The sequence below is a fragment of the Atta colombica genome, unplaced genomic scaffold, assembly GCF_001594045.1.
Source record: "Atta colombica isolate Treedump-2 unplaced genomic scaffold, Acol1.0 scaffold140, whole genome shotgun sequence".
NCBI classification, from domain to species: Eukaryota; Metazoa; Arthropoda; class Insecta; order Hymenoptera; family Formicidae; genus Atta; species Atta colombica.
This window is the reverse complement of record NW_017259229.1, coordinates 627,674-639,014: the sequence shown is the minus strand read 5'-3', so window position 1 is coordinate 639,014 and position 11,341 is coordinate 627,674. Positions and strand designations below refer to the sequence as shown.

The window sequence follows — 11,341 nt, the reverse complement described above, 5'->3', positions numbered from 1 at the left end:
TATATATATATATATATATATATGTATATCTCTATTCCTATCCCTTTGGTTAGCTTGACGCGCACAATGACCCTAACCCTTCGTTATAGTTATGCATTCACGTGCAACGGATGCTCACTTTTTCCCTTTTCTCTCTCTCCTATCCCTTCTCTCTCCTTTTTTTTATTCCTTTTGTCTTTCCTATCTTTTAATCTTTTATCTGAAAGGGCTGTTAACATCGTTTCAGGTTAACACATCCCGTTCTCGAACGTGAATTGCGTATGTAAATGTTGCATATCATAAGCACCGACCTTGCAGTTCTTGTAACTTTTTATAAGGAATGCGATAATGTAGCTGCGTAACAAATTAATGTGTCGGAAATAATGTACCTCCGTACAATCACAATTTCTTTTACATAGTGTATAGCGTATATACGTATTTTTACACACGCCCAGGAAATAACGGAAAATTCCATACAAGGGACAGGATTGTAATTCAAACTCACTGCGAGAATTTATTTTCAAATACAGCTGCTATTAATTGCTTTTGTATGTAGCATCTCCTAACGGAAATGACAAAAATCAACGTTTTTCTGATATATCCAGATATATTCAATTTATATATTTTATTCTATTTACTTATTCTATTTACATATTATATTGATTATATTAGCAAATATATTTAATTATTTATATATTCGTTATATCGCGTCCTCACTTTAAAAGTGACACAAAAAAATGATTTGCGAGTTATTAATATGAATAAATTAAATAATTATTCTAAAAAATATATATTATCTTTATCAGTTATCAAAAGTGAACTAATTTAACTTCATAAAAAAATTATCATAATTATTATAACTAAAAAAGGATAGTTCTTTAAGAGATGAAATGAAAACGACAAAAATAACATCTGATCACGTTAGAAATATATTGTTTTTCATATTATTTGATTAGTCGATAATTTCTGTCGAATTGAAAAATATAATTATTTTTCTTTTTTTTTTTTCAGAAACTTAATTGTTTGAGTTATTATGAGAGTATCACTTTCGAAATAAGGAAACTCTTTAAATATAGAAAAAATACGATAAACGGAATGTACTCCATATTTCTTTGTATCTGGATTAATGTATATATGTACCTTCTCTTTTATTTTTTAATTACATTTGACAAATTATTCGCATCTCTCAAATCTCTATGTATAAGCCATGAAAAACTATGTTTAAAAACATACCCTCTGATCATTTTATCTTTAGATGGTGTTAAACAAGAATAAAATGATACTCGAAGGCATTCGGATAGTGTTTTTGCACCCAAAGAGGAAATTAACATTTTAGGGTATAATTGCTGATTTACGAAGCATGAGGACGTTACGCAAGAAGTAATAATGATTCGATCATCGCGAACGCTTTAGCGTGCTTCGAAAACCGAAAAACGATTCGTGGAACATGTTCCTATTACGAACAGGAAACTGCTGCCTATGTATCGCAGTATTTGCAGCCGCAATTTACGCTCGAGTTACACGGCCGACCTGTCAACGAAGAGCAACTCTATCGCTTGTGATTGGCGCCTCTCTTACTCGATCTCTTCGTCGAAATGATTCCATTTAATTGTCGGTTTTTCCGTTTTTCTGTTTCTCTTTTTCTCTTTCTCTTTTTCCCTCCTTTTTCTACCCCGCAATGTATTACACATCTAACTGGTTTTTACTTTGTGTGTGTGTTTCCGTGTTACCTGCCATGCCGCCGACAGATGGGGACCAAGTCTCGCCAGAGAAAGGTAATTTTTTTAATTTTCATGTTTTTCACGCAAGATTGCCTGCGGAATTAGTTCTTTTTCTTATTTTTCATCAACGTGCATGTCAGCATGCTGACACGATCGTTTTTCTTTGAGTGACATCTACGTAATCCTCGAGTTGATCGTGTGTCGTATTCAGAAAATATCTTTGTGAATGTATTCTCAGCGGCAGGTAATAAAATTTTGAGTGATATCCTGTGCAGCACACTTTATTCGAGAGAAATCCTGAAAATTATCTTAGGACGTTCAGAAAACATAGAGATGTCTTTTGATCGTCTAGGATGTTCCTTGAAAGTTTGTGCTATATAAGATAATTGATAATTGATAAATTACACAGAGATTAAAAAAATTCATTTTTTTAAATGCTTGATTATGAGTTTTATTTGATATATCGATATTTAAATGCGCTATATTTTTATAATATCGATAGGTCATCTATAATAACGATCACGGTATGAAATATTCAGTAAGATTTATTACAGAATAGTCAAGTGTTTTTACATAAATCATGCTAAATTTGCAATTCCGTACGCAGTTTATACGAATGCTCACAATTTTCCGCCGTTATCGATTGGCAAATCGTTCGAATTTTAATCAACACAAATCGATAATAGACTAATGCTAATTCGGTTTTATTAGACTTGAGTTAGGTACATACAGGAATGTTGTTCCTGAACACGTTAACTCGTACAGCACAGAAACCTTTCAGAAACATTTCAGAAATAGTTTCTCTGATGAATTGAAACATCTCAAAAACAGCATAAAATGTTTCTGCTCTAAGGCAACTTTGGAATAACAAAATATCAGCGATTTTTGCATTTGAAACTTTATAAAAAGTTTGCTGAAAAAAATCTTATTGAAAAATATCTTTAACCTTTCTGAAATATTGCCGAAAGGTTATTGAAATGGCTCTTTTTGAAATATGTCAGAAATGTTGCTGAAAATTTATTAAAATAAATTTTAAATCTCAAGAATATTAAATCCTTTAAATCTCATAAATATATTTCTAAATTAATTTTTATACAATGCTAAACGAAACTGTACTTTCAAAATACATTTTATTTACTATTTTGAAGTTCAATTTTAGGGATTCTAGATTCTAATTTTTTGTTTACAAGAAATAAGAGCTCCGCCGCGTTTATTTAACAACGCGTGGTGATGCTGTTACTCTTCAATTTTATTACGTGTGAAAGATTTCAGAAATATTTTTGTTGTAACATTTTATACGAGATTGCAAAATTCTTTCCGAATTGTTGCATATAAAACGTGAAAGGTTGAAATGATTTTACAACTTTTCTGAAAGTTCTTTGCAACAATCGGTGTTGTATGGGAAGTGACTCGTATGATTTCTTCTTCACGAATGCCACTGATAAGCAATTCATGATATAATAACAGGATCATAAATAAACTCGCGGATCAATGAATCGAAACCTTATTGAATTCGCGTGCTTTCAGTCGCCTCTTCCGCGCGGCTATCCACCCCCTTCGACGATGCTTTTCGATGACGACCCGGGCATCATGTCCGAGGTGGAGACTTCTAGCACGGGATTTCGGCGAGGGGGCAAGCAAAGAAGTAGCCTGCCCGTCGTACGAACGCCCAGCAAGACTTTGGAGCGACCACTAGGTAATTTATGTAATATATGTTGATATAATATATCATAAAATAATACCCTCTAAATCTTAATCAATAGATGATACCGGTCTTAAATCTGCCATTGATGATCAGTGCATGAAACAAATGCATTTCTGTACTTTTTAGGACTGGTGTTCCTGCAATATAGGAACGAGACGAAGAGAGCATTACTGCCGAACGAGATTACCAGTATAGATACCGTTAAAGCTCTTTTCGTCAGAAGCTTTCCGAAACAACTTACTATGGAATATCTGGACAGTCCTCACGTAAAAGTTTACATACACGATAGCAACAAGGATATGTTCTATGAACTCGAAGATTTAAGGTAATTTTTATGTCATATTATAAATATATTCTGCTAAATTTCACCTTTTATTCTCAAATGTCAAATGATATTTCGAAGAACGTAGTCTGTTGTTAAATATATTTTGCTCTGCAAACAATTATTTAAACAATTATTTTTTATTTATTATTATTTTTATTTTTTATTTATTTTTTATTTATTATAAAATCTATTGCAAATATTCGCCATTGCAATGTTTTAGAATATTTGCATAGAGTTGTTTAATTCCAATTTATTTAATTTTCGTTATGATAATATACGAACATATTCAATGGTGAATTTTAATAAAGGGACAATGATTGCGTTGCAGCGCAACATAAAAGTGATCGTTTTGGTTTTTAGATCACACCTGAGAGATATTAGGGATCGCAGTGTCCTAAGACTTTTCGAGAGTGCCGATGGAGTGACGGGGATGCCGGGGCCCTTGGGGGTGCCGGGTGGCGGCGGCGGTCTGCCTCCCCATTGGGAAGATCAGAGCTACTTCAGCGAACCGGAATTCGACAGTGAATATCAGCATCAGCACATTCACAAGAGCAAGGTAAGTGTGAGTTAACGAGCCTCCTTAATTTGCTTTTATCCTTCTTCGAAGATAAAATTGGTTGGTTGGATATTTTTTTCTCTCAATTTTTATGTAATTTAGCCTGCGTTATAACGCAATATTACATTGGAAAGATATCCTCTTCAGCCCATCATGCAAAAGGATTACCAAAATTTGATAATTATATTTAAATATATGACTCACTCGAGGGGGAGCTACAATGGATTCTTTGTTAATTGTGATGTATAAGAGAATATTATAGAATAATTTGAAAATATTTACTTTAGAGAGAATTTCTTTCGTTTAATTTTGCATTTTATATCACATCTTGATATTTATAAAGAGAATATATTTTGTATTACATTCGGAGGAATATAAGTATAGAGGTCATCATAAGATATTCTTTTTATTTGAAAAAATAAATAATTTGTACTTTTTTATGCACTTTATAAAGAACGTACTTTTTATAATTATATTCGAAAAGATATAAAGGACATCATAAGATATTCTTTTTTATTTGAAAATAAATAATTGTACTCTTTTCTAACCTGAACGGTTGAATCAACAAAGACACAACTTTTTTTTTTAAAGGAAGTACCGCGTGTTTATAGAAATATTTTTTAAGCTTTATTAATTAAGAGAGAGTATCATATATAGAATATGTTAATAATATTAAAAAATATACTGTTTTGTGTTAGAAAATTTTTGAGGAATCAAAGAATATAATGCAATGATTCATAAAAATTTATTCGGCATACATCACATATACACAAAATACATATATCACTAGGGCTAAGTCTTGAGCTTAAGCAACTGAGGCATACGTTACTGATCGATCAAGGCGATTTTCGTCGCGCAGTTAAGTTTCCCTTCTCGCTGAGGTCAATCGATCAGCACACATCTTAAAATCGCGATGAGTATTTTGTTAAAAGCGATCGTTGTTCCTGATTTGTTTTTTGAACTTACAATATAATACTGTTCTTCTACAACATCAAACACCGTCCTTCACTCCATTAATAAACATTTTTTTATTTAATAAAATTTTACCTTTGTTACTTCGACATTCAGCATATTTTTATTAAAGAAACTTTCAACTACTTGTAAAAGTAAATTTGTAAAAATGTTAATGAAGGTTTCAGTCGACTTGTATGCTCTTATAAAAAAATATCAATGTGGATTTGATATAGTTAAAAACATAATGTTAAATTCACATTATGTTGATGATATATCAATATCAATTGTGGTGTGTTTATATAATTCTTGCCACAGTGTTAATATATATCTTAATAATATAGTATAAATTTAATATGGTTTTCAACTATGGTGTTAAATCCATACTTATATTTTTTAAAATATATAGATCGATTAAAACTTTCGTTAATGTTTTTATAAATAGTATTTTTATAAATTTACTTTTATAAATCGGAAGTTTTCCTAAGAATGTATAAATGAACTTATTAGGATTCTAATATCTTAAACAATAATCTTTAAACAAGATTTCACAAGATTTTTATAAATTAATTATTAATTTCTGCTAATAAGAAGGCGACTGTTTTTTGTTACAATTGACCTCGTACTCGCCTTCACAGTACTGAAAGCTTCAGACTTAATTGTCATACAGTTAATCGGTCAGAAATTGCAAATAAATATGATCGGTAAAATGTTTTGTCAAGCGCAATTTTTTTCATGGCAATATTACTCGCATCTTCGAATATATTTGTAATATTTACGAAGATACAAATAAATATTCTGCTACAATACCTAAGCATGAGAAAAGAAAAGACTCAATGAACAACGAGGAGAAAAAAATCGAAAGATTGCGTGACAAACATCTTTGCCCGTAATAACTAAAGATACTCAGCGATCTAAAACATGGCGTGGATACCTGGGAACATTTTGTTTTCGAGAGATCGTCGATCTTTCGTCGACCGTAATGTCGAGAGTTCGCCTGGTTATTTGGCGCGATGCTTTAAAAAATATCGGTGTAGATTTAACATCATGTCTCTATAATTCTTATTGTGTTGGTATTAACCTTAACACTAACATGATGTGAATTTAATGAAATTCAATAACCGTGGATTTTAAATCCACACCATGATGGTGTTGATATAAACATAGAGGTGTAATTCACTACGTTTGTGTTAATATTAACATGGTGAGAATTGTGTAGATATACCGCATGATGTTAAATTCACTTCGATATTTTTTTTTAGAATGGAGCCTTCCGAGTGGCTTGATAAATTCAGCGAAAATTTACACGACGTCCCGTAATATCGTCTTCGCTCGCGATTTGCCGCGTCGTCTCGTCAATTGATTAGAATGCTTTACACGCTGGTATAGCTGGCAAGTATAACGCGCCGGAATAAAGTTTCTTGGCCACTAATCTCCAGCCTATGACCAACGCTTTCCCGAATGGCTCATCGGCGCATCCGTCGCAGACGTTCATCACATATCTGACTTCGGCTTCAGCGGGTTCCCGTACGTTTTCCTCTTCGTCCTCCTCGTTTGTTCCCTTCGTCAACTGGAGTCCATAATCCGTCAATCCCGCAAAATAATCGTCGTCCAAGTCTTGAGGAATAGAGTATCCATCATCGAAGATTGATCCATCGCTTAATTGCAACAGTCCTCTTTTCTTCTTGTTGGCGTCACGTTTCCCTAATGTTTTATTGTTCGCGACTTCCGTTCTTGGCACAAAAGATACCTGAGAATTCGAAAAACGTGAGACATATGAAGCGTAACGCGCTATTAGTTGAGCAAATAAAAATTTACCGTATGCATAGAGTATATATTGCTCCTTTTACTCATTTTATGTAGAAACGCAAAAAAAAGTTAGATTTGTTTTCTGAAGCGATTTTCAGCGAAGGTTTCTTAGAAAAAAATTTAAATCGTATATTTAATTTTAAAAAATCAGTCTATTATAGGTAAAGCCAAAGTAATATGAAATTGTCAGAATGTTTTGAACTAAAATTTACTGGAAAGAGTGTGAGAGTTACTTAGCGTGAAACAGATATTTTTGAAGCGATACAATGAAAAATCTTAGGATCCTGGCGCAGGCAAGTCAAATGCATTCGCCGAGATTATTTCCACTCTGATTCTCCGAAAGTCTTTTAATTTCTTACGTTAAATAGATCGGAAACTGCTAGATCGAAATTTATGGTTTAATATTTGCCGAGAAAAATTATTCCCGGATTACCTTACGAACGAGTATGATGTTTAAAGTATCAAAATTATCTAATTAAGACGAACAGGATTGTTTTGCGAGTTGAGGGGAACACCGGGGAAATGAAATGTATATAAACGAAAAACACAAGGTAGATAAAAAGATAAGGACTTTGGAAGATATTTCATTAACACATTTATCCCTATATAAAAATAGATACGGACATACGAAAGAAATCCAGACTTAAAGCCTGATCCTGTAATCCTTAACAATGAAATTATTGAATAATTGTTAGTAAAGAACTTTTCTTAATTTATAGCAAAAGTAGTGATAAAATTGTCCTAGCGAGGAAAATGTTGAATTTAGGGTAATTTTACCGTTATTTTTTGTACAGAATAAATAAGTGCTTTACTAAAGACAATCATTCAGTAATAACAGAAATTTAGTAAAGAACTACTCTTATTCTGTAACAAAAAGTAGTGATAAAACTTTATCCTAAACTCAATAACATCTCCTTACTGTAGAACACTTTTATCGCTATCTTTTTTTTTACAGAATAAGTATCTAAATCCTTTACTATAATCATTCAATAATAATAATTAAAGCCCGTTTTTATAATACATGATTACTTAAAAGTTAGCAAAAGATTCATGAATGAATTTCATTGATAAATCTTTTGGTAATCTTTGATCTTTAAGTAACCTAATTATATATTGTAAAAACAGACTTAAGAAACAGACTTGCAAAGAAGTATTCTAAGTTCAAATTAAGTTAATTCTTTTCGTGTCAGTATTTGTTTTTATCTACGTATGTAGAACTAAATACATTATAAAATATCTCTTAAAATCTCGTGTTTATATTATTTTATTTTCTCGTTGTTGTCTTAACTCATGTAACAATCCTTTCGTTTTAATTAGATGATTTTAAACATCTGTACTCAAGAAAATGATACCAAGTTCACGATAATTTTATTATCATTTTGTCATTAATAAATAATAATATTATTTATAAAAACAAAATAGTTTCTTAATCGCTCACCTTGCTATCTGAAGTATTAGCTTCCTTAGAAGTTTTTTCGATATCTCTCTTCATGATTGATTTCTTAGACTCAGTCAGATTTGACACTGTCTCGTTCTTGATGTCTCGTTTCTCATTCTTCTCTCTTTTGAAGAGATTATGATAAGGTCCATCCGCGAAGATCGACGACGGTCTAGGAGCGACAGGCAATCGTTGCTGCGTCGGCAGCGCGGGGAAGGGTGTCGTGAAAATGTCGAAGTTCAAGGGCGGGAGCGGTTGTGGGGGTGATTCCGGGACCGGCGGTAATGCCGGATGACGGATAGTCAAGCCGTTTTGTACGATCTGAATCGGTGCCCCTGGATTGATCCTCACCTGGAACGTCGTTCGCACGCATGAAACATTCATGCTCAATTGAGCGTGGCGAAGCGTAGAAGAAATAATACTTTGAACGTGGGCTCTCAAGTGGGAGACATTTAAGAGCCATCGCGACAAGAAAAATGATCACATAAAAAGGACGATTTTGCTGAAGTATTTAAAAATTTAATATAAATGAAGGAATATTACTATTAAATTCATAATATCAAGTTGTACTCAATTTGAATTGTTTTTAATTATTTTCATAGATTGCCACTACTTCTTTCCAATATGTTAATTTAATTAAAACAATAATTTAATTGGAGAAAATGTATTAAATTAAATTTTGTTATTTACTAAATACATGTTAATATGTTATTTACGTTAGAACTTAATACAACAATAGATTAATTTATATTTTGACACACATAGAAGTTATTTTCGTAAAAACAAGAATTGGATTATTATTGCTCCTTTAGCTATAACAATGCAGTTCAAATTGTGCGCCAATTATATGTAGGTTTAAAATTTAGCTAAATATAGTTCTGAAAATAATATTGGACTCTCAAAACAATTATATGGAGCATTCAAGCTGATTACTAAAATGTCAAAATTTTATGCAGCATTGTTCATCACGCTTGAGAAATTATTTTAATAATTCAATAAAATTTTTCAGATCTGTATCTATCTAAATTTTTAGATCAATAAAATCATTCTTTCTTTTCGCGAAAATATTTAACAGAACATTCTAATTTTTCGGATGCTCTCTCGGACATTTTTTTAGATGCCTCCGTGTCTCGTTTCTGGTGACGCTAATCAGGGGACGTAAGGTAATTAGCTTGATGATACGAAAGCACACACGCGGGCGCTCTCAAGTGTAACGAAGTGAGAAAACGTGATTATACTTGTGTATTGATCTGCCCTCCAGTGAGATAGGGATGTAGTGGCAAGGATGGTCCGGTTACAGGCGGCAGCGTAGTGGTTCTCGGTGTGTTATTACTGGTGTCGTGTTCGTAATGATGGGCGTGATGATGCTTGTGATCTTTGTGCGCTTTGCCTGCGGTCAGGGCAACATTGTAGAGCTGTACCATCGTCAGTTCTCCTAAATAGCCACCAGAACCTGAAAAAGAGTAAACACTAGTCAGCAGATGCGCGTCGCGACGATAAATCATCATCAACGATGTCATTTGCATAATTCGATATATGATAATTAATCCACTACATGGAAGAATGGTTTTACTGAAATACCTATCTAAAAATTAGATACAGAAAATAATTTTATCTAAACCGTCAAAATAATTGTGTAGGATATTCAAACTGGTTGCTGCACTGAGAGAAAAGTATTTTATATGTGTGGCTGTAATTGCTAAAATAATTATGGTTAAGACCTCTTTTTATTTTTATAGTTATTACTGTTGTAATATTAGTAATAATAATTATACTTACAATTCTATAAAAAGATATATAATAATACTGAAAATGACTATAAATTATAGTATTGTGATAATTACTTAATTAATGATTTGTACTCTCAGTGTAGAGTGTTAAAATCTTTTGCACCATCGTCATCAATCTAGCTAAATTTTTAAATACTTCAGCAAAACTATTTCTTTCGTATATTGAAATAGTCTTATTATCAATAATTGAAACTCGATAATTGTAATTCTTTCATTTCCAAGTGATCAGTATAAAATTTTTACCTGGTGGCGCGCCTTCACCTTCCAAGAAACCGCCACCCAATTGTCGTTGTTCCTGTCCCGAAATAGCGATTCCGCCGCCTTTGATAATATGCCCGACTAGCTGAAGAAAGCACGATAATATAAGTTTTCTCGCGTATCTGATTAACCCAAATATCTAAAGATATATCTCCGCATAAATCGTTCTTTTATTCACTGGACTAAATGACACGTGAAATTAATCTGAAATGTAGTCTAGCCTAATGCTTCCTTGATTGCTAGAAGAAAATTCGAAAAAACCAACAGTATAAGCCATTGATACAAATAAAATGGAAACTCAGGATTGTATGTCTCCCTACGATATAACAGTGGATAGATTGCACGTCCGCAGTCGAGCGACGTTATATGGAAATTTAAATTGGTTTCTGTCCTTTTTTATTTGAAAAGTAACCTGGGTATCCTCGGATGAGAATATCGCGATATGGAATTCTATACCTTTCTATTTCCCGTTTATTCTATTTCGTCGCCATTCTTTTCCGTTTCATTTTTGTCCGCAATCTAAATGCAGAAAACCGTCGTCTTGACCGCCCTCATGCGTTTAGAACTTACGGCAAATGCGTCTTGCATTTAACTGCAAATTTTGCATTTCAAATTGCTGACAATTACATAATTATGTGATAATTGGAGTAATTTTATATATAACTTAATAAAGCGTTGATAAAATGTATTGCGCTTTGAAATAAATAATTACTTTTCTCTTAATCCTCCTTACGTGGACCTATTGGACTCACTCCAATTATATTTTTTATATTACATACATCTGTAAATTTGAATTATTATTATTAAAA

General features: G+C 32.5%; 2 protein-coding genes across 11 annotated transcripts in view; one reads left to right on the top strand and one right to left on the bottom strand.

The window, feature by feature from the left end:
* LOC108684825 (coiled-coil domain-containing protein AGAP005037) overlaps positions 1–11,341 on the top strand; it is a 114,207-nt gene that overhangs the window by 5,543 nt on the left and 97,323 nt on the right. For all 10 annotated transcript variants that reach the window (XM_018189333.1, XM_018189331.1, XM_018189323.1 and 7 more), the window contains exons 2-5: positions 1,728–1,754; positions 3,228–3,396; positions 3,532–3,730; positions 4,091–4,286. In XM_018189333.1, the coding sequence (XP_018044822.1) occupies positions 1,728–1,754; positions 3,228–3,396; positions 3,532–3,730; positions 4,091–4,286 (591 nt within the window). The remainder of the gene's footprint in view (positions 1–1,727; positions 1,755–3,227; positions 3,397–3,531; positions 3,731–4,090; positions 4,287–11,341) is intronic.
* Positions 6,126–11,341, bottom strand: part of LOC108684827 — a 27,737-nt gene continuing 22,521 nt past the window's right edge. The window contains exons 5-8 of the mRNA XM_018189334.1: positions 10,518–10,617; positions 9,723–9,937; positions 8,485–8,835; positions 6,126–6,987 (exon numbers count right to left, since the gene is read on the bottom strand). Coding sequence (XP_018044823.1) covers positions 6,601–6,987; positions 8,485–8,835; positions 9,723–9,937; positions 10,518–10,617 — 1,053 coding nt within the window. The 3' untranslated portion in view covers positions 6,126–6,600. The remainder of the gene's footprint in view (positions 6,988–8,484; positions 8,836–9,722; positions 9,938–10,517; positions 10,618–11,341) is intronic.